This window comes from Agelaius phoeniceus, chromosome 2 (assembly GCF_051311805.1).
Source record: "Agelaius phoeniceus isolate bAgePho1 chromosome 2, bAgePho1.hap1, whole genome shotgun sequence".
NCBI classification, from domain to species: domain Eukaryota; kingdom Metazoa; phylum Chordata; class Aves; order Passeriformes; family Icteridae; genus Agelaius; species Agelaius phoeniceus.
The window spans coordinates 99,250,059-99,274,502 of NC_135266.1; the positions used below are offsets into that span (position 1 = coordinate 99,250,059).

A 24,444-nucleotide genomic window follows, 5' to 3' on the forward strand; every position below is an offset into this window, starting at 1 on the left:
ATGTCTTAGGTGCCTACTTGCTTTGTGCAATCACTTAGAGGTGCAAGTATTTATATTAATATGTGGTAACTGAAAGCATCTGTAAGAGTATGTAAGTACTTTCTCCCCACCTCATAAAAGGCATTTACAGATGCCACAGAGCTGTTTTTTAAACAACATTATTACCAGGAATGCTGACAGAAAACCAAAGCCACCTGAAACGGCTGAAGCACAGCATTGCTTCCCCCTCCATCAAGAAGACACAGACCAACTCAACCATTATCATCCATCAGCCCTGCATCTATCCCTCAGTGTGAGTTCCAACACCACGAGCATCCCAAGTGTATTAAAGAAAACAGAATAATCATGACTGCCTTGGGAGATTGATGTAGCAGCTGGTCATGACCCTGGCCAATGATTTCAGTCATTACTGCTTCTTTATTAAGAGTTTCAAAAAAGTTACTTTTACTCTAAAATAGAGTCAAGCTACTTAGGAATTGATACTGTTTCCTAAAATCTGTCCTTCAGTCCTTGTGAGCATGTAAGAAGGACTGGAGTACCTGTGATGTCTTCATAGGGTGGCAAATATGCCAGTGGAGCCCCAGAAGATGCCCATCCTTCTGGAGCAATATCTGGACAGTAGTCAGACCACCAGGATGGGCACCTGATAGCCAAGGAAAGGAAAGTGAATGCCACCCTTCCCAGCAGTGCATTTACACCCTGCCTCCCCACTTCCTGTTGTCACCAACTCGTGAGCATTAATATTTGGGCTCCATTTCAAATACACAAGTCAGCCCTGAGGTCAACAGAAGGAAGTTCTGGTGGAGAAGCTATGCCTACATGTAAATATTCTCAAGATCAAGACTTAAGAGCTGTGGCCTCTGACCTCCCACTTGCTGCAGCACTCCTGCAGACCTTGTGAAATTTTCATGACTGGGATGCACATGGAAGTCCCTTGTCATACAAGCTGACTTTTTTATAGAATCTGACTTTCAGCAAAAGGTGCAAGCCAAAAATAGTAAGTATTATTAGCAATATTATAAAAAGGATAAAGACCATAGGATGAAGAACAGATTAATTTTGTCTTGAAAAAAAAATCTGGAAAGCAAACTTTTTTTCCCCTGACACAGCCTCTGATTAAGGGTAGAAAGTAAGGGAAAACTGGCTGTAAAAATCCTGATTTCATAGAGGTTGCTCCAGAGGACTAGAGTCAGAGGGGAACACAGCACACTCTTAAATATCACATCTTGGTGTGCAGCCAGAAGATAGATATGCAGAAGCCAAAACATAGCATGCTAGGAGTTGCCTAAAGGCAGCTCTAACAGGGATGAGTTTCAAAGTGCTTCCAAAACTCCTTTTCCTTTAGGAGAAACTACCTTTGCTCTATGGGCCAATCACAGGTAGCAAACCACGCAGCTGGGCAAGCTGTTATCCCTGCAGCCCAAATGGAAATTGATTAACTTTTCTTTAGGGGTGCTCACTGAAGAATACAAGCCTGCACGTTAAGACCGGGCAGGGCTGCGAAGGCTCTTTGGTGGTTTTTGTAGTGAAGAACGGCATTTCTGTCCTAACATGAGGTGGTAATACCCAAATCCTTTTCCTAAAGCACATGTGTTCCGAGCACATTGCATGTCAACGTGCTTGTATCATCTCATAATTACCTGTAATTAATATACAATCATTTCCAGACTTAAATGTAGTTAACCATTAACTTGTATTTGTAGACTGTATTTGCTGAACAGCATGATATTTTCCTTCATTCCTCAATGCTATGTAATCATGGAGTTACAGACCTTATCAGAATGCTCAACTAAAACAGCTTTTGTGGGGGTGGAAAGAAAAGCCACAAATATCTTGTTATTATTTAAACTTTTAAAAATAAAAACGACAGTTTTAAATAAAATTTTACCAGGAAATGAAATAATTTAATATGGGACTACTTACTTACTCCAAACCCCAGTTTCAGTCCTTGTGCCTACACCTGCATAGGAAAAAGTGACATCAAGGCAACTCTTCAAGTTTCCACCTGGATTTCCTTACTATGCCTGATCTGTGTACGTACATGCCTATTAGACAAAATAAGAGCATACTTTGAGTCTCCAACTTAGCATAAATGTAATTAAGTTGGTTCTTACGTAATAAAAATGTATTGTTATCATATTTTAAAGCCTTTGCAGTAATATTCAGTTGTGAAAAAAGGAAAATACAACAATAATACAATGTAAAGAACACTATTTAGTATTTTTACCCATTCTAGCAGTGCAGATAGTCAACAGCAGAACATCAAGGATGATTGGAAAACCATTGTATTGACAAAATTATGCATATTCAATTGCTGGCTGTTTGGGGGATTTTTGGGGGGGGAAGGGTTGGTTTTCTGCTGCTAGGCTTTTTTTAGATTTAGGTTAGGGTCTAATAAAAAATTTGTAATTAAGAGCACCTAACAGGTTTCTACAATCACATCTATAGATGTTGCTCTGTAGTCTATCCCAAAGTGAAGTGCTACAGATCTCTATCAAAGTAAGTGCCTGATGCAGAAATATACCACAAGATAAATAGAGATAGCCCATCAATCACCTAGATGGGAGAGCTATTAAAAACAAATAAATATCTAGCACTGCATTAGATGTCTGGTTTCCTGCTTCTTTACAACTGAGAGGGAAAAACAGTAACACTTCCAGAATCCAGAATAAGTTTCAACTATTTACCATCTGCATCCCACTTTCAGATGGGATCTGCCCATCTCAGGCTGTGAAACCTCTGACACAGATAGTCCATCTCTATGGAGACTTGATCTACAACTTTCATCTGCCCAATAAGGGCTTGGCCAGTGGGAGGTGTTACTTTTATGTCTCTGGTACCACCTCATGTAGAGTTTCTGCCACAACTCAGTTAGGGAATCAAGCCTTATTAAATTAATACAGATTCTTTATCCCCTCCTTAATTCACATGCAAAAAATTATGTGGTATCTTATCCAGTGTGATACATTGGCACAAGCCATAAATTACCTGGAAATACAAGGCTGGAAAGGAGATAGACTGAGATTATGACTGACTTCTCAGGAGTCCAAATAAACCAGTGAAATTAGCACTGGTATCATCCTAAAATGAGGTATTAGTACTAATAGCTGCAATTTAAGCATTTCAGCAGTCTTTTTCCATAGGTTTCCCATTGTGATCTAGGAAGGGTAAAGAAGATGGCAGGACTTTGGTCACCATGGCTGGGGAGAATACTTGTGCACCGTCGGGTGCCCTACGCAGCTGGTACACAATGCACTGGAACAGGCTTTGACGCCAAATCCAATTCTCAGCAGTACAAAAAGCATTCTCCTCAAAGCAGCTTTGGGAGGATGAGGAAATCTAATCCTAGAGGGAACCCTGGTGCCCATGTACAATAGAAATCCCACCCACAACAAAACAATTTTCTGGATGCACATCAAAGAATATACCCTCTTCAGAGTGAACACTAAATAAACTCAAATCACAACTGAGTCAATATTGACACTAGAAAATGAAACCTGACTTCTAAAACTGATGCTGGGAAAGACTCCAGGTGACAGAAACTTCATGAGAGCACTAGTGCAATGTTCCCTGTGCTTCACATGATGGTAATACAGGTATAAAACTTTGCAAAATACAATGTTAGGGCATGAAGATATCCCGAGGTTTTGCAGGACAAATTAAAAGTTTTAGGAGCTCTTGTTTTAAGACTCATTCATTTTAGAGTTATGTAATTCAATGCATGAATGAAAAAGACAAACTTTCTGCAAACAGTCCTCAACAGTGTTTCCAGTTCCCAGTTAAATCTTGCTTCATAATCAAATGCTTGTATTTGAGGAGAAAATAGGAACAGGTAAGAAATATATGAAGCTTTCCTTCTTAACCCTAAATGTAGTAAGTTACTTAATTAGAACTGCCACACAACTTGGCTTCAAACAAAATTCTCTTCTTTTAGAAGTTTCTCAGACGCTGAAAGAGTTTGTTTCGAGTTCAGGTTTTCTTTTTTTTTCTTCCCTTCCCTAAATAAACACAGTGCAATGCTCATTATCTGTGATGGTCTCAGTCCAGAGAATGGTCTCAGCCTGACCATTCTCAGGACTCCCTTCCTGGAGTCTTTCTACAACAAGACATAACATTACAAAGCATGTTGCCTATTAACCATTCTGAACACTGACTATGCTAAGGGCTGGGACAAAAAAAAATCAGAGGGACTGGCTATTCCATCACCAGATCACAGTCAGTGCACAGGGCAGGCAGGCAAGCACACTAACAGTCTTCAGGGAAACATCAGTGCCTTGCTCAGCCTTTTCCCTGATGCTTGACTCAGCTTAGCCACTTCAGGAAGGAAGCTGAACATAAAATATGCCCCCATCCCTTGTGCTCCCAACTGCTGCAGCAGCCCAGCTAATTCCTGAAATGCCATATGTGCTCAGAACTGATAACCTGTACATCCCAGCATGTCACTTGGGGCCCGGAGTACGAGAAGAGGGACAAGGCAGAGGCTGGGGGAGATAGGACCCATACACATGCACACACATGAATGCCTCTCCCTTTACACAGCACTAAATAAAATTAAGCCGCTCGTGTCATTTCCACTGCCAGCTTAGCTCAAGCATGGTAAATTTCCAATTCAGCTCATTCACCTCACTTTGATCCATGCTACACATGCTGCCTTCTATTCATATCTACAACCATCACTGACAGCAGCAGAAAAAGCATAAATCCAACAATAAAACACTTTTCAGAGTGAGAATCTAGTGGGAAATACAGGATTAGGTATTTTTTCCTTTAATTTTTTAATTTACATTTTATTAGCCTGATCTTAACATGGTGCAGGCCTGATCTTAACATGGTGCAGCACAGTTTTATTTCTCTTGCAGCACATAAGAGATCAGTGCACTAAACACACCCAAACCAAGTAAGCTTAAATAGATGGCCATTAGCTTTGCTCCTGACCTTGCCCCTAAATCTTCCTCCTTGGCCTTTCAATTAAACTACACAAGGCATCTCCTTAGAACATAGCTTTTAAGTAAACAGATAAAAACATGGAAATCTCAGAAAGCAAGTTAAACAGAACACTTAGCGTAACAAAATAATGACACAGCAACAAGACAGATGGAAATTATTTAAGCAAATGCCAAAACCCAGTTTCTTTTTTCAATATTTCTCCTCTTCAATTCTGTCATAGTTTATTTACAAATGATTAGTGTAAATTACAGGTTATGCTGTTTCCCTTTAGACCAGTACAAAACTTACAAAAGCTTTTAAACACAATCTCAAAAACAGGGTCTTGGGGCAGAAAACAAGGTAGGGAGGAAAGGAAGAATGCCTGTGTGTATGTGTCAAGGTATGCATATTTGGAAAGCAAGAGACAAGAGATGTTTGCATATATTCATACAAAGAACTGTATTACATACATATCCTACAAGCATAAATAGAAAGAAACTGAAAATCTCATCCAACGGCTGCTTTTATATCATGTCTTTTTGAAACATCCAACTCCAATATGCCACTGAGTAAACATAACCCTCAAAAGAAACATGGTTTGGGTCAAGAAAATTCTAGTCCTGGTTTGCAAAGACTCAATCCAGAATTGCATTTTTGGAAGCTAATTCAGAAGAAGTTTTGGACTTACCAACAGGTCTTCTGCATTTAAGAGAGAAAAAACTTTAGCTGAAGAAAACTTCCGAACATGACACTCTTACTGTGCATTAAGTTTAAAAACAAAATTAGCTTACCACAAACACTGAAGCACTCAGACTTCACAGCCTCAAAGAATACTATAATACCTTCAGAGATCAAGCCCTAGATGAGGACCAAGTCTTATTGCTATGAGATTCTTGGCTTAAAAAAACAGCTTTGAATTTTAAAAAATCAGCCAGGAGCACTATTGTTTTATTCAGCACATACTTTGCACCAGGAACTGGTCACATTTAATGGCAACTAGTGATTCATTATTACATCTCAGAAATAAAAACAGGTGTGAGGAAACACACAGAGCAACATCAGAACCACCTCACCCCCTAATTACCTTGATAAAGGGACTATACACTTACTACAGACACTGGCAGATAGATGTTTATGCAACTCTCTCTAAATGACAGGAAGATTAAATAATCCTGAGCATCATAAGGTGAGTGGACCCTCTACATATGCAACAAAATTTGTAGCAAGTTTGTGGGAATTCTGTCTAGGCCTTAACTGCAGTAGAGTCTATTTACATTTTTCCCAGCCTAACAGGATTTGTCTTGCCCATCTACAAGATGCAAAGAAGTGGCAAAGACAACATTATGTTGCTGCTGGTTTGCGTAGAGTGTTCAGTGAGTTTTCTTTCCATGAAAGCTTGCCAAGTAAGAGCCAGAACTCCTCACCCAGGAGTCACTTCCAGTCTAGTCAACAAGTAATACCACTTGTAAAATTAACTTCTTCACATGTTTACTGCCTCAGTGAATCCAGCCTGACCTTATGAAATTGAGAACCCTTGTTTTGAAAATGCAAACTTAATTAACAAACATGCCAAATTAGTGATTGTAGAGTTTTATTACCCTGAAGTACTTCAACTCAAACTAAAAACCACATTAAGAGTTCCATCAGTTGGGAGATACATAACCCGTTAATTTTGATGCAACTCTCTCAGACAGGACCCAGAAGAGCCCCTCCTTCCTGCACCAGTTCTTCAGACTTCTTTTCAGCTCTGAGTTTATCCACCAGCAGGCTGAAGGAGTCATCTAGTGGCCACAAACAATTCCTGCAGCCTCACCAGCTTCTGTAGTCCAGCTGCCAGGGCAAGACAAGGTTTTTTACTACTTAAAGCACACAAGCACAGACAAGAGTCCACTGCAGGTCCAGTATCTGAACCATGGCATGGTCCTTGCAGCCTTGCTCATGATGTTCCCTGTTGATGTTCCTTAGAGCACTCTAGATGCTAGTTTCCCACCTCCAGCCCATGTCAGGGCCAAAACCAAGTTCTCTCCTTATGCTTGGGAGGAGACATGGCTGTATTATTTCTAACCCTTGTGCAGCTGCCCATTCCTCTTCAGGGGTGGGCAAACCTTTTCTGAGTAAAGTTGCTACCCCTGGGAAGCACTAGTTCAGGTGACATGGATTAAACTGCTAAGCAGCAGCAGGGCAAGCCAAAGGATCTTCCTTGGCCCACATCCCTCCCCTGCCAGAAACCCACTATGTAGGCTTGGACAAAGCACATGGGTACTTAGCTAGGGTCTCTCAGCCATAGGAAAACCAGCTATCTAGTAACATGCAAAATAAAGAACCATAATAGATTAAAGAGGTATCTGAAGTATGAGTTAAAATAACACTTTGATAAACAGTATTAACATCTATAAAAATCTTATTAAGCTTCATAAATATTTGTAATGTGCTATCAGTTCTCTGTACAACCTCCAGCCAGGTACGCTACAGAAATTTGGGAGTAGAATTTTTTATGAAAACATCAAATATTCATTCTTCAAATGAATGGCCATTTCAACTACGTAAGAAAGTGAAAAACTGGCACTGATTTTTCATAACAACACCCTGGTTTCAAAACAAACTCAGATCCATTTCTTTTACTGTGCGTTAATCTGCGTTACCTGTTGAATGACTGAATTGCAGACACCTAAACACACCTTAGGCAGAAATGTCTTATGCTTTTTTTTGTTCCTGGAAATCTTTTTTGCTGCCACACTAATGCCAGACCTCTAGAAGAACATGTTGCTACTCTTCCTTCACAGACAAGGAGCTGCTATTTGCATACTTTCTCTTGGGATGTTTGCACTGTTGATCAGAGGTGAATCTGATACAGTGAGTATCAAGTGCTAATCATCACACACAACTTTCACACCATTTTATAATATGCCCCTTACACCCTGCCATGCGGTTTAACATCCTATAACTTAATCCCAGCAGCAGCAGCTTCCCCTCCCCACCCCCAAAAAAGGAACCACAGATTCTCCAAACCTTTCAAGGAAGCCAAAAGGCTTCCTTAAATTCATACTTAACCTTCCTGTGAGTCAGAGCTTCCACCTGCCTCAATCACCTCAGTCACAAAGGTGTCACCTAGCTTCTTCCATCAATCCTATGCAACAATCAGGTACAACAAGTGAAAAATGCTATAAAATGTAAATTATCATTCTGGTGTGGTTAAGGAGCCCCAACCTACTTCAATCCACAGTTGAAGATGGAAAACAGTGGTACCACACTATACAAAGATGTGAAAGAAATAAAATTATCCTTGCAAGCCTTAATGTCAGAATTAAAGAGAGAAGATTCCTTCAAAATGGTGAGGGCATGAGCAGCAGCTAAGTGATGATTAAAGCTCTGATCCCACCAGGCAAAACCTTCACCTTGCTTTACATGTCTAACAAGTGTTGGTCAGATTCACCCTATGTGGAGGACCTGCAGAAAGACGGACTCTAAATCATATTTATTTCTCCAAGATGGGGGACATCTTATCCTTTTAGGTCAGTAAATCACCAAGAGCTATTTCTTGCTACTCACTGCTCAGCAGTCCAGTCACAGAGGTAGCTGAAAGTGAGAAAACAGTTCTGCAGCACTCAGAGGTTTGTACAGACACTACCCAGATTCATTTCTCTAGTTAAACAGGCCTAATTTGTATTATCAACAAAAGTAATATCAATATTTTTTAGCCTTAATTAGCCAGAATCATATGACAGATAAGGCCACTTTTAAGACATTGACTTTAATTGGATTTTTACTTAGACACAAATTTAATTCACTTCAAGTTTATTTCTTTATGTATTTTAAAAATAAGATACTCTTTGGTAACAACAGTGAAAGTGTGGGTTCACTACTGGTCTAACACAGCATGCCAAAAAATGTCACTGGTGAAATCAGTCGCAGACAGTACCAGAGGTCTACTCATGTCTACTGTGTTAGGCCAAGTCTCATTGCCTTGTCTCATGTTTTCAGTAAACTGCAAGAGTGAATAGGGATCAGGAATAGACACCAAAGCTCATTTTGTCCTGTTACCACAGCAAAGATGCACATACTTTTTCTATTACATACATATTCATACCTAAGTGTCTACAAGTGTAGGTATGTGTACACACTTTTTTGCAGGTACATGCAAGATAAAAGTGAACACCACACAGTAGGCCTGTACTGTGCAAAGGTGATGTGCAGAAAACAAAATTACAGGCAGACTTGGAAATGCAAGAAATTGCAAAATACCACAGCTACTCTTTAAGCCCCTCACTCTGTGCATTAACATTAAAATGGGAAGCTCCTTCTGAACCTTTTACTACTTCTTAATATTCAGATCAGCCAAAGCATGGTACTTTGTACAAAACTTTGTTAGTGCTGCAAATACAGACTTTGGCATACCTCCTTTTGATAAATGGTTTATGATATTGACCAGGCTTCTACCACCCCAAAAGACAGCCATAATATGCCTTTTCTAGAGGTCTTACCACACACAGACTACCTGGGAACTTTGGTTAGCTGGGTAGCTGCCTGCCCCCTTGCTCCCCACCAGGTTTGACAAAGGGAGCATATTATACTCCTTAATCATGTTCAAGAGATGGCACAATGTTCAAGAATTAATTTTTTCTAGGTATAAATCAAGGAGGCTGACCATCTTAAAACAAACACACTATTGACTGAAGCCTAAGCATCTCCACAGCCTCTATTTCCACCTTAATTACTCAGCAGAAATGTGTTAAAAGAGTTATCAGTCAACTGAAGATGTCTTTCTCTAAGGACCTGCAGGACAAGCTGAAATACCTCTTAGAACTGCCAAGAGCAAAGGATTTATCTGCTTTTATGCGCATTTGTCAACTCATACTGCAGAAAATATAGTCACAAGCAAAAGTGTAAACTGATGAAATATTTAGAGTATATTCACTTCTTATGAAAGCTCACCCGGAAAGTACCTACTTTTCCTCTGCCTAACCACCACTTCAACACATTAATTTGGATTTCTTGTCTCACTAGAGGTCCACCAGAAAGCAGATGTCAGTACCTGCAGCAAACATCTCCAGGTGCAGCTTCAGAATTCACAGAGCAGGGACTCCAGTCAGACATTCAGTGAAAGCTCAGCATCTAATTCAGAAAACCTCTACCAGAGTCTTATTCCTGTGATCATTTTGAATAAACCATGAGCCCCGCTACAGATGGGAAGGCCTCAGCCGTGTTGTTCGAATATACCATTGTTTTTTTGCAAATGGGGCCTGGCTAGCTGCCTGCTTTACTGGAGCCTTGAAGAGAGAAAGAAATACCTGAAATCTAGTAACACTTTACTGCTCCTGACTAGCAAGAACCTGCTTCTTGAGTGAGTTGCACCAAATTCTGTCTACTGAGATTTTGTCCATGCAAAATGGGCCCATGTGGAATTTGCCTGCATTTTTACCCAAAAAACTTCCAGGTGTTTATACACCTGATTGCTACTTCCAAGTTACTCCATACATTAACAAGCATTAGTTACAAAAATAAAGTTATTTAGTTACATATGGAACAGTTACAGCTACATTAGTACAATTTTAAATTTAAAACACCCTTATATATTCTGTAGCTAGCAGGGAACAGGAAAACTCAAATTATTTTCATTTCTACAGACAGTTTAATTTTTAAATTAGTTTGAGAAAAATATTTTGTTTGAATATCTGCATAAAGCTATCCCTTTAATTTGAAAGTATTTTGACCTCCTGATATCATAAAAAGCACTTTACTGTGCAGTAGTGAGTTAACAGATAAAAAGGGGTGGACACATTTTGAGTAACTTTCCCCTGCAGCAAATCCTCCTCCTCTTCAGGTGAAATGCACAGGTTTTTCTGGTAGCACCTTCTGTGGCTGCTTTTGAGAAAAGAAGCAATCTGTAGAGCATTACAAAAGCCATGCCCTTCCACACTCAAGTTTCACATCTAAAGAATCTCAGATGCTGCCATGGTTTCAACTCAGCCTAGCTGGCCATCAGGGAAGACTGTCCCAAAGCAGCACATGACCCCAGCTCCCTGCAAAGTCCCTCCACTGCTGTGCCCGTGCTTCCCAGCGAGGCTCTCCCAGCATCGTCCCGCACAGAAGTCCAAGGAGAAGGGTCCAAGCTGCTGCTGTTACACCACGTCCATGAGGAGGGTGGACACAGCACTGTGAGAAGGTGCTGCAGCAGGGGCAGTGCCCCTGAAAGTGCACAGAAGCTGTGTACTTACAGATGATGGCCCAGCTGCATCAATTCTAGAGCATTTAAGGTGCCTTGTATTGTGCCATAACTTGGCTACCAAAGAAAGCATTATTTTTGTGGTTTACTCTTCATACTCTTTACTCACAACAAAAACTGAGAATCTTATTTTTCCCTCTGAAAGAAAGATATAACCAAACCAAGTAGCCAATTTTATAATTTTTTGTTGTGTTTGCATTTCTAGGTCATCATTTCAGTGCTTTTGGCTTTATAAAAGCTGTGCAAGCTTGACAGGGATATTAAAGTAAGTTTTCTTTCTCATCCTAAAACTATCAGTCCGCTTGTTACTTTCTGACAATTATAATTTTTGGTTTGTATAAAGTTTTCAATTAACAGTGTAATTTTTCAGCTTAAGGTACCCCAAAATATTACTTAAAAATCTGAACACTCAATATGCCACTTTTTCTAAGGCTTTCAGTTTACTTTCATTGGGCAAGGGAAGGAGCAGAGACAATATTTTCAACTGTAAACTCTACCATCTGAGCAATTTCCAAGCAAAGTAAACATTCATCCTTTTATCCCTTGTCAAAATCCACTATCATGGATTTCTGTACTTGCATGAAGTCTCCCAGAAAGTAACAAGACCCCAAACAAAATGCATGCGTACACATTAGCAAATCTCAGAACAGGAACTTTACCTTGGCATATAACATTCAACTTCCCTCGCCAAAACACAGCCCCAGTGAATGAATGCTGAATACCTGTTGTTGGTTTTGCCAGCACCCGACATATGACAAAAGCTTGAAAGCTACTAACAAAAACTTCCTGTATGCCACAAATAATGTCTGAGCAACTAATATCACCCTGCCACTTAAAAAACAAACAAAAAAATATCAGAATATCAGCCAGAGAAATGTACACTTTTTACAGGCCACTTGAGGATCTGCTCTCTTCAGGTAGTTCACCACAACTGAAAATCTCAAGAGTAACTGATGAAATTAACACATTACAGCATCAACTTCAGAAAGGATCACAGGAGAAAGATAAAAACAGCATCACAATTAAGACATGTTATCTTCAGCATCACTAACTAACTGATGCTATCTGCTCTGGAAACTATCCAGACTGCAAAATCATCTTTAGAAGATACATATAAGTCCCTAGTAGAAGAAATAGACAGTAGTGCTCTATTTCTGGAGATATATCCTCCTCCTCTTGCACTTTACTTAGCCTGCCCTTAAGGCTCTAGCTTGACAAGCAGCAAGCATAGGCCAGCTCTGAAACCAAAATGAGTTGTGTCCCCTGTCCTGCTTTTCTACTACACACTCTGGGACCCCTTTTTAGGGGGCAACAGAACTGTTCAGTTCTTAAGTCTGATTCACAATACATTAGCTGATCTACCAAGTAGTGGTCAGTTCTATCCTTAGGTAGAAAAAGTTAAGCTAATAAAAACCATTAATTTTAGCTATGACCATTCCTCCAGTCCAGTTCATTATACAACAAAAACACTAGCGTGGCCCCAAGATGCAAGGACTGATTCTTTCAGTAATAGTGCTGCCATTTAAATATGTTGACTTACTATTACTTCTGTAAAATATGTTTTATTCCACTTCTTTGTCAGGGAGCTGTAATTCAAATAATGTCTGTATCTTCTACCTACGATGAAGATGGTGGTCAACATTACACATGCTGGAGGTGAAAAAAAATACTCTGGGAACTATTCCCTTCACTGTTCATGCCTACAAATACAGAGCACTTATTAGTACCCTTGTGATCTCTCCAATGAGGAAGCACCTGGCTTGAAGACACAACTTCTTATCCCCCTTTGATGGATTCCAAAATACATTAACCAATTTCTACAAGCCAAGAGAAAACTAGGTTGCCAAAGTATGACACAGAAGCAGCAAATGCTTTGACTCTAGCTGTCTGAAGCAGAAAAATCAGTTTTAAGAACCAAATGTAGAGCCACTGGTAGGAACCCTTAATTGATACAGGTCAGATTTTTTTATAGCAGCCTCCTATCAATTATAACTGAGATGCTGAAAATAGGTACAAACTAAATAAAACAGCAAAAAGGTCCAATAGCTGTTGGGCTTGATGCTTCACATTATGCTGAGGTACTCAGTGCTACAGAGTTTCTTTACTGGCAGAATGCAAGTAAAAAGGCAGTAACTTTGGCAAATCAGGGTTGATACTTGGACCCACAATGGAAATGGAAATCTACAGCATAAGCACATTTACCACACATTTCTTGTTAAGACATCAGCATGTAGAATTATCTTTAGATTCAACACACTGAAACAAATGGGCTTGTGTTGTCTTTTTAACACCCTGATAAAATGTCATAAATAGCACATAAAATGTCTTTAGCTACTATTTTATCCCTCAGAGTAATGATGTAACACAGGGTTAATTTCTTGAGCACAAGTCTAAACCAAGTAGTAGATTTAGCAGCAATGAATTTAGAGATTGCAAAGAGGCAAAACCATGTGGTGCAGTATACCCAGCACATGAAAACAAATATAAAACATGCAAGGCCACACATGACTAGAAATTTTATTATTACCTCCTATACAATGCTCCTCCACCAATACTCAAGTGGAAGCCACAGACTGGGCTATAAAAGTGATTTGTTGCTTTCATTTAGGCCTTACACCTTTACCCACAAAGCTGTTCAACTGCAAGCAGTAAGTGTGAGCCAGTAATACAACACCCTTATGACTTCTACTTGCCCTGAAACTTGAAGAATCACAGAAGCATACAATCACAGAACCATTGGGGCTGGAAGGGACCTTGAAGATCATCTGGCTCCAACCCCTCTGCCACAGGCAGGGACACCTTCTAGTTGAAGGTGTCCCTAAGAGTTCCATTCCATGTGCTCTTGAACACCTCCAGGGATAGGTCAACATCTCAGGGCAACCTGTGCCAGTGCCTCACCACCCTCACAGTGAAAAATTTCTTCCTAATATCTAGTCCAAACCTACCCTTCTTTAGCTTAAGGCCATGCTCCTTTGTTCTATCACTACATTACCTTTTAAAAAGTCTCTCTCCAGCCTTCTTGAAAGACCCCTTAAAGTATAAGGCTGCTGGTAAGAAGCAGAGCAAATTTCCACCAAGGAAAAATGGCAAGTTAGTCATCATCAAGAATATTACCAGAAATCAACCCCCAATTTCTAATTTACTGTACCTCTCTCATTTTTCACCACAATGCATCAAACTTTAAAACACATGCTTCTCCAGAATGGCTTTCAGCAAGGCTACTGGAGAACTTCACTGTAAGATCTAATAAAGGGTTCCACGTCTTTCATTTTATAGAACAATCAATAAATTAAACTTCTCAGAACAGAAAACAGCTACTCAAATCACACACCCTTGTCTGGATCATGAGCACAAGCAGTTCTGGTTAGGCCCCAGATGATCCTGATCAAGGTCTTTGATTTGTTACTACTGTCCCCTGTCATCTGGGAAGCAGCTCAGACCTTGAGACAGTGCCCTGTAGCTGTGGTGGCATCATCCAGCATTAGGCTGGCCCACCACAGCTGCGTGTTTGAGTGGCTTCCCATGAGGAGTCCTCTGCGAAATCACTCAGAGCATCATGGCCAGAGCAAACAAAGTCGTCCCATTAATCTGTTAACAGGCACTAGTAAAAAAAAAGAACCACAGCAAAAGCAGAATATGACAATACAAAGTACTTGTCTAACCTACCACCAGTTACAGATTAGCAATTTTAGAACTTATATTTGGGGGAATACAGAGAATGATGCTCATCTGTTTGAAAAGCTGAAATTTAATTAATGAACCTGTGATATTTACATTCTCCATTCTGTAAAGAAAAATAATTTTAAAAATCCAATGCAACAATGTAAGAAGACACCTTTCCATAGAAATTGTCCACCTGTTGCATCTGAGATCATTACAAACACTTTTCTCTAAACCAACCTGGCTTCCTTTCTGAAGGATGCTTGGCAACTGTAAAAAGCATTTTTTCTTTTTTGCTCTTTATAATTTTATTTCCATGTTATAACGTCACATCACTCCCTCAAATACATCACACTGTTCTAGATCCACAGTTATTACTAAACCACTGTAAGGTCTCTTCTCTTGCATTACTCAATCCATCCAGAAGTTCTGAAATAACGTAAGTGGGTTTGTAAAGTTGTTTAGAGTAAACTTTACCTTTATCATCTGTCCTTTATGGCTGTATTTGTGTCATACCTATTAATACTTTTCAGTGACAAAAACCAGATACTTACAAACTATGAACTTTTATTGACTACAGATCTTTGCTACAGCAGAATACATCATTTCCTGAGTATACTCCATTACAGTATTAGTAGGAGTAAAACCATCTAATTGGAGACGGTAACAACATAATTGCTCGTCTCTTGTTATTGACCCGGGCTAGGCTGTGACTTTTGGTTCCTCCTTCAACAACTGCCCGGACCCACGCGAGGTAGGAGCGGCACTCACCTCCTCTGCCGTCCCGCTCACAGAGCTGGCACAGCAGCGTTCGCGGCGCAGCGCTCTGCCATCCTGCCCACTGCCCTGGCGCTCGGCAACACAGCACGACCACCGCGACACACCGCTCCTCCAGCCCGGCGTTCGCCTGTCACAAACAGAGCCCGCAGCCACACTCAGACATTAACTCCAGCCCGATGAAAATAACTCTTTCGGGGGAGGAGTAACAGCGCTGTTCCGAGGGAAACGAAAAGCAGGAAGCTGATCTCACAGCGCGGGGAGCACGGACGGGGCGGAGCGGAGGCACGGAGCGAGGAAAAGTGGAGCAAAGACTCGCTGCTTATAGCTTGGCTTTGGCAGTATGACCAACCAGCACCGCATTACTGAAATACCAGCGCCGGGGCTGACACGGACGCCAGCACCCCCTCGCCAGGAGCGCAGGCCCGCGGCAGCCCCGCGCAGCGCACTCGCCGCACAGGTACCGGCCCTGCGCAAGCGGCCCCCACACGCCGCCCGCCCTGCTGCCCCACAGCCCCCGCCCCGCAGAGGCCCTGGATGCTTCCCTGCTCGCCCCCGGTGCTTCCCTGCTCGCCCCGGCCCGGGTGAGGGCTGCCGTGGGCGCCGAGCCCGCTATCACGCGTGAGCCGGTTTGAAAGGGCATGTCCTGCGGGACGGACTCAACGCTCCTGCTCTGCAACTGCGGGAACTCCTCCGGCGTGCTAAAAGCAACAGATTATGGCATCTTCTGAAAGACTGAACTGCCGCGTCTAGCGCGTAAATAACTTCTTCTGATGAAGTTTAAAGAAAAAGGTAGGGATTCTTTAGGAAAGCAGCTTCAAGAACTGAGAGGCTTTTCATTCTAAAACTCAAACTGACTCCAAGCAGGGCTTAACCTCGACAGCATCTCCCACCCTTTAAGAGCTTTCTCTACCTCCACGGGGCTCCCGTTCCCACGGGAAGGCAGCCCACGGAAGCTCGCTCCCTGCGGGAGCTGGCAACGCCGGGAAGGCTGGTGCTGCCGTCCTGGCCTGTGCCAGAGTCGGGCTGCTTCTGCTGCTTGCCTGACCCCCACATTCCTCAGCAGTAAGGCTGGTTTGGGTCATTAGGACAGCGTTACAAAATCCCCGCAGAAAACAGTGATATATAGCATTCTAAATAAACGTGAGCTTGGAAAACAAAAGCAAAAAAAAACACAAGGGAGGGTTAACTGACTACCGTGAGAGCCATCAGCAAATGTTTCAAAGTAATAATTAAAATTCGTAACAGGAAACAGCATGGCAGTGGATGTTTGTAACACTCGCACGGCTAGGATCTGACCTATACCTCTCAGCCAAAAGGAGACAATCCCCATGCATTTAGGGCTTTTCTAATGAGGCGGTGGAGGTAAGCAGGGACACTGCATGGCTTTTAGTTGTCTTGCCCTCTTTCAGGTCTTAATGTTTTGTCCCATTAGCTCTATATGGCAAGATGCAGGGTGTTTTGGACTGGTAGGTACAGAGCAGATACAGGGCCAAAATGAAACAGTAAATCAGTTTAAGTGAAATTCTTACACTTGCAAAAATCACATCTGATGGGATTATATTATAATACATAATACTATATATTATATACTACATTATACTGACAGGAAAACAGAAAACAGAGGCAAGGTGGCCAACCAATTTTATTTTTACCACTTCTTTCATGTATTTTCTCTCGTCTGCTCAGTATAGGAACCTGTAGCATGTCTAACTCCCATTTGGAAGATTCCATTCCAGATTATGAAACTCAACAACTTCTAAGAAAGTATTTAATGACTCCTTTTAAATTCACTGAGGCTTGTTCACTTTTTGACACTGTTTCAAAGTTATGTCCTATACTCAGTCTGTAGACAAATCCATACTGAGCTAGAAGCACAATCACACCTCTCTCCTGGCCTCTCTCCAAAGCCTGTGGCCTTCATTTCCAGGAGTGGACAGACAGGACCCGTGCCTTTGTCCCAAGGCTTCCCAGATCACAGCCTGCCTGTGGTGACTGCAGTTACACTGAATCCTCAGGCTGTAAGCTGAAGGTCACTGATGCAGACATACATCCCCATCTCCAGGCTCCTCCGATGGAGCAGTCAGCTCCGACCGAGCGGATGCAAAGCCTCATTGGAGCGGGATCTTCAGGTGCTGCAGCAACATCACAACAGCCACAAGGAGACTAAAGGCAGCCTCAATCTCAGCATGCAGGCTAGGCTAGCCAGCAGATAAGCAGCAACAAACCACATCCTATCCACCTTAATATCAATGCCATTTCTGCACTAGTGTCCCTGTAGTTTGGCAGCTTTAACCCTTTTCAATCATAAACTGAGACACTAGTTTTACTCCCATGAGTACTTAATGATTCTTTTTGGGGGAAACTATTAGCACTGGAGAGATATACAGCTGCTTCCTTACTAAGGAAACATACATCTTAAAGCCAGAACTGTATCAAAACTGCAAATGTGATTTACACACCCAGCAAAACAGATTTAATGAGCATTTAAGCCAAGAAACCACAAAACCTGCATGGAATATTGTGCTGCGGTGGTATTTGGACCAACAAGAGACAAGGTGAAAATACAGGTAAGAGCTCTTATTAGTAAAGAAGAGAAACAGTAAAGATACTCCCAAAGTATCTGTGTTTTCTGATACAATTATTGTTACATAAATACCTGGGTTTCTCTTCAAATCAAAACCAACAATTGTACCGCATTACTCACAGCACTGGGAGTCCAGAACACTTGAGATAAATGAGCTCACAAGCCCGCCACCAATCTCAGAGTTATTCTGTGTATTTCAGAGAAGCTGTTTCCTACCTGCTGTATAGAAGAGATGCTACAGCAATGAGCGCTGTTTTCCCTCTGCTTCTCAATTTGATGCTTAGTTTTGAAAGGGCACTTCTTAGTCCTCACCAACACTGGTCAGGTAAGTATTGCTACAGTGTACACTACAGCCTCCTTCCTCCCCTCTACTTTTTCACTTCAGGTACACAGGTACACCTGAAAGTAATTGACTAGATACAGACGAGCAGTCTCTGGCACTCCTGACACGATAAACGCGGACAATTTATTTCAGCAACCTCAAAAGCAACAGAAGCATCTTTTTTTTTCCCTAAAAGAAGTACTTCTAGTAGCAAATAAATATAATTGACCATTGTTATGAGGTTAACTAACAGATCACTTAAGGCATATCTTTAAAAACTAGGTACATATTCAGTCTTTACTTGGTAACAAAATAAAACTTTCTCACATCTTTTTAAGTAACCTGCTATTTATTTTGCACATGACTTTAAACTATTCTGAAAGACCCTCCTCTACCAGCCCACTTCAGTCTTTTATTTTTAAAGGCACTTCATTCTTAAGATGACAGGTCATACAAAGAAAAAGCTGGAAAAACAGGCTAAAGTATTGCATTGTTTTCAGTACAAAAAGCTCCATTTCTTTAACCCTGCCTTTCTATGCAAGAAACTTCCTTGAGAAACAAGAGTAGCATCTGCTTGTACTTCGAGTAATTACTCTCTGCTCATTTGTCTCTTCTAAGTCTCCTTGACTGAGGTCAAGAAAAGAACAAGTACATTTTAAAATCAAAGTTTACCATTTCAGTATGATTTCACAGCCAGGACTCTTAAAAGTCATGTTATGCCACCATTGTTTCCAAAGCAAAACAGTTTGTGCTTAACAGTACCAAACAGTTAGACTTCTGTCATTATCTTTGCTGACTAGTGTTATTACCCTGTCCAGAGGTCTCCCACTGCAGCACAGATACAGCAGTACATGAGAAGGTTTTAACACTGCACTCATTACTTCCTACAGGTCTGCCAAAGAAACTAAGAAGATGAGTCTGTTGGTAGGCTTACATTCGTTGTTTCAGGCATCCATATATCTACAGAACAATGTTTTAATGTCTTTAAAGCAATTTTGGAAAAGATGAAAACCCACTAAATTGTGTCAGCTTTTTTCTTGCAGGGAGATCCAAATTTTTTTAAAGCTTGAAAATGGTCAAATGGAACCATCCTTTAGCTACTAGATAAAAATCTACCTCACAAGAAGGCATAAGAAAGGAAGAAGCAAGCACTAAATGTGTGGGTATGAACACGCTTAGAAGTCCAAGCACCTTCAGTTAACTGCTTTAAAACTAACTTGATACTTTGTATTGCTTAAATTACAGCTGTCAAAATAAATTTCTATGTGACGATTTCTCACCTCTCATTCCCTACATTAATGACAGGTGGAGATTAGGCACCAAACTGTGTCCAGATTTATTTAAAACAAGACGAGCCAGGGGTAGTTTGATCACACATTTATTCCATCAGTTTATCTATCTTGTCCTGAACTGACATGACATCTTCTCCTGGCTTGTTGCTTGGGTACCTATTGAGCATTAAAATCACTTACTAGTGACCAGGATGGAGAAGATTTGGTCAAAGAAGATAGAAAAAGTAACACTGATTAATCTTGCCTGGGTGAAGGCTTTCTCCTGCTATATAGCAAGGAAATACTGCAGCTCACACCTGTGTTGTGAGCAGCAAACAACAAAATTAATGAAACAAATATATATCTTGAGAGTATACTTAATACACTCCAACTTAACCTGGAAGTGACTATCAGTGAAGACATCCAAACAATTCTCCAATCAAATCTGCAATTTCAGTCTACTATTGTAAGCCCACCTCCAGTAAAATTCAGATCTGAACTGTGCTCACATATACATAGAGAATATTGCAGCAATACTAATAAAGTAGCATCTCCATTGAAGCTCCACATTTTATTCCAATTCCATGAAGAAATACAATTTTAATTACTAAATTTAAACAAAGTCACTATTCACCTCAAAACAGATGCAATCTCCCAATCCAATGTTTATATAATACTGAAATACCACACAATTAACATAACACTAAACAGATACATTAATTGATAAAACATTCCAGAAAACTGACAATTTGTGTATTCAGAAATAGCAGAATAACCATTTTTATGATTCCTGGATCTCAGCACTTCTAAGAAGTTGTATCCAATATTTTCACATATGTACATGGACATGGTGGTGCTTTCTGAGCTATGCAGTACATTAACAGCACATTTCCATAATAGATAGCCACTGCCCTGTTACCTACTACACATACCCACATATCTCAAACGTCAGAAAAACTTCAGGTACAAACATCATATCTAAATAATGCACAAAATACCCAAGCCAAAAATCCTGCCAACAAGCAGCATGCTGTCTCTTCTTATCCCTCCCCCACACTGTTATCCTGAGAAGTTAAATCCCAGGTCTTCTCTGCTATAGGTGGAAGGTACTCAGATACTACATACAGTGTGGCAGAATAAAATCCTATTACTGTTGCCCCCTTTTTAGAATTATGAGAACAAGTTACTGACAAATTTACAGATGCAGAAGTTTACTTCTCACAATGTAAATTCACATATTACTTGCAGCAAAAAACCACCAACACATTACCAGTACCAAAATTTCTTAAAATTAGGAGGGTTTTGTCTAGTTTTGACTTTAAGAATAATGACAGCTGTTCTCCATGAGGTTAAAATGCAATCCCAAGTTTCAAAAAGAAACTTCCATTAGTATAATCTTCTCTATTTTCTAGTTTTATCAGAAACAATTTATTAGGACATACACTTCTGATTTCCAAAACAACCCAGTTTTCTTCTTAGATGTACTGCTGCAATATTTTCTAAACATATGCTTAAAAGAAGTATGCAAAGACTCAAAGAGCAGTTGAAAAGAAAACTATTTCACTCTGCTAATTTACATCAAGTTTTATAGTTCCTATCCTCCCTCCTAAATGGAAAACTAATTGTGGCAAAACATCAAGCCCAATTAGAAACAGCCACTACACACAACTATTTATTTGAAATTTCCTTTAGAGTATGTATAATTGCTTTTACAGAATCCTCCAGTATTTGGGCCAAATCTTGTCATCTTTTCTGCAGAGGAAAAAAAGCCCCACACTCCCTCCACTTTCACATATCATTCATTAAGTACTTCACTGAATTCAAATCCTAATATATATAAAAATCAATCTTTCAAATTTAACTTATTTTAATGAAATGCTGAAAATCCCTTACAAAAGCTTGAGTTCTGCTTTCAGGATATATTTGCAATTTTCTTCAGCTTTCAGTATTATCTTGCACATTAGAAAGGCCAAGTTGGGCATCCATTTGTATATTAAGACAGTGATCAAGTGCCATGTGAAACCTGAACACCCGAACTACAGCTCAGATTTTTGGAGCTTGATCCCACTGGTGTCACTTCTGTCAGAATTCTGAAGTTTAGCTTTGTTTGGGGATGTAATCTGTGACCTTTAGATTTCCTTTTACATTTAAGGCCCAACAGCCCGACAGACCTCTGTAGGCACTGGAAAAAGTTGGAGAACAAAGTGGGCAAGATTCAGAAAACAGGGAAGTGACTTAAAGAAATATATTTTGTCTGCATCTGTGGACAGCTGGCAGCTGCACCAGCCACAGCAGGAGATGAGATCAGTCTCTGTGGCAGCACTGAGTGAGAGGGAGCAAGCATGGAGGAGAGGTCAGGTCCCTGCAGGTGGGTTGCCATCCCATTCCTGGCATATTCAGGTTATATTTTCCTCCATAAACATGCTTGCTGGAAAAGTGAGCAGGGCAGCAAAAGCAGCAGGGAAATAATTTTCATTCAGTTTTACTTAAGAGCAAACCCTGCCTGACCTTTAGTTGTCCTTATGCTGCTTTAACCTACGGCTGCTCTCCCATCTCCACAGCCTCCCCTGCCACCCCTGCCCTCTGGCAGAAAGAGCCCACCCTGCCCCAGGGTGCCTGCAGGGGTACATCAGCACACAAGATGGTTTTGGAAACAGCTGGCCTGGCACAGCCATCCCTGGGAAGCAGAGCTGCAGGAGGATGGCTGGCCCCAGCCAAGGCCACACAGCTGTGAGCAAGGACAGGGGACTCCTCTCTGGAAACATGAGGAAGAGGGGGTTATGCCAGCATGAATGCACCATATAAATGCACCATATGAATGCACCATATGAATGCAGTAGCCAACATGAAAATCCAGCAAAAAAAGAAAAATTTTCAACTATCCCTAGGAATTTCTGCTGCTTATTGTTTCTTATAACAGAGCAAAATATCTGCTGTAACATCCCTTGTGATGATGTCTGCTCTTGTCTAACAACCTGACACCGAAGCCAGATGTGAATCCGTGACTATTAAATGGTCTCCTCTAAAAGCTTCTCTATGTTTTGTCCGCATACCATCTAAAACTAAATGAGAAATTCTTCTCATTCAATTAAAAGGTGTTATTTTATCCCCTGGTCCGTGGTTTTCTCCACAGTGTTTGTGTGGGACTCAGGGTTAAAAGAAGTTTTTACTACACAACACTTCAAGACAATACAAAAATACAGATTACCAAAAGTAAAAATTTGTATTTTACTTCAAAAATGCAACTCCTCCCCTAAAAAAATTCCCCAAACCAATTTATTTTTCTACATTCTAGCTTCACTCACCAGAAGTTAATGAAGTATGCAAAGTGATATTGCACATAGAAATACAGCAGATCTCTTCATCAAGAAAAATCATACAGGATGCTTGCACTGAAGTCTAAAATACATGTGTGGAACACCACAGAAGAGGGTGGGTCTCTTCCTGCCACTCCAGTATGGATGCAAGGAACACAGATTCCAATCTACATGTTAGAAAGCTGCCCGTATAAATACAATACAGTAACAGCATTAACATATACAAGCACTTGGTTTTTGGTTTTTTTGTTTTTAACTTTGACAGGAAGAAAAGGTTTAAGATAGGCTACTCTTTAGCAAAGGAGCTTTACAGACCCCAACCCAACATATGTCCTTGTTCTATGTGCAGAAAAGCCACTATACTTTTCAAGGTACAACATTGGCTTGACAGTCATACACACTGTCCTATTCCTGCACTTGTCCAGCACTCCTTAAGTTAAACACAGGTTCACAGTAAGAGCTTTTTATACAAAAAACATCATGCTGTCAAGTGCAGTTGCTGCAGAGACCCACTGATACTTTTCCACCACTGCACTTTGAACTGCAACAGAGCAGTACAATGGCCCATAGGAGACCAAAAACTCCAAGATGCTGTTATTAAACTCTAGAGAAGTCATCAGCTGCATCCCTGCATCTCTCAACTAGCTGATCACCATTGCTGCTCTTTGGGACCCTGGTATAGCCCAGGAAAAGTCAGGAGAACAAAAGCAACTGTTAGCTTTGGTGCTGAAAACACCTGAGCAAGGGTAAGTGTGCTCCTCTAGAAGCAAGAGACTGTAGTAACAAGTGATTTGGTGTAGTTCAACATCTTCTCCAACATTTACATTTATATTAAAGTGATTCCAGTATTACAATTTCATCTTTTGCTTGGGTGAACATGTGGCCTGTGAATTTAACAGCATCACTTGTAAACCAATGCACAAAGATGAACTCCTTATCAAGAGATACCTATGCAAATCTCCAGCACACTAATTGTTCTATCATTTTTTTAATGTTACTTTTTCTACCAGAGAGTGGAGGGAGGGTTGGGGAGAATGTTAAACACAGCCTTGATACTAAATGGGTTGGAAAACACTAGGTACTTTAGAGAAACAGAGGTAACTCGGTCTCAGCGCTGAGACCTTAGTGCTTACTTCTGTATTTCCCATACATTACCAAGGACTCCAGTTTTCAATAACAGCTTCTTTACAGAAGGGCAGAAAAACAGGGCAAAAATTCTACCCCAAGCACCAAAGGCAGTAAGCTCATCCTCCCCTGCTTCCCTCACTCCTATAAAACCCAAGAACAAGCCCTCTAATAAGCAGATCTTACCCCCAACTAGTTTTCACTTTCAACAACAACATAACTTATTATCCAAATAA

General features: G+C 40.7%; 1 protein-coding gene across 8 annotated transcripts in view; it reads right to left on the reverse strand.

Annotated features, from left to right (window-relative positions):
- Positions 1–24,444, reverse strand: part of BBX (BBX high mobility group box domain containing) — a 149,193-nt gene that overhangs the window by 100,843 nt on the left and 23,906 nt on the right. For 4 of the 8 annotated variants that reach the window (XM_077174389.1, XM_077174388.1, XM_077174391.1 and 1 more), the window contains exon 3: positions 15,581–15,716. The exons of the other annotated variants lie outside the window; for them this stretch is intronic. In XM_077174389.1, the coding sequence (XP_077030504.1) occupies positions 15,581–15,716 (136 nt within the window). The remainder of the gene's footprint in view (positions 1–15,580; positions 15,717–24,444) is intronic. 8 annotated transcript variants of the gene reach the window in all.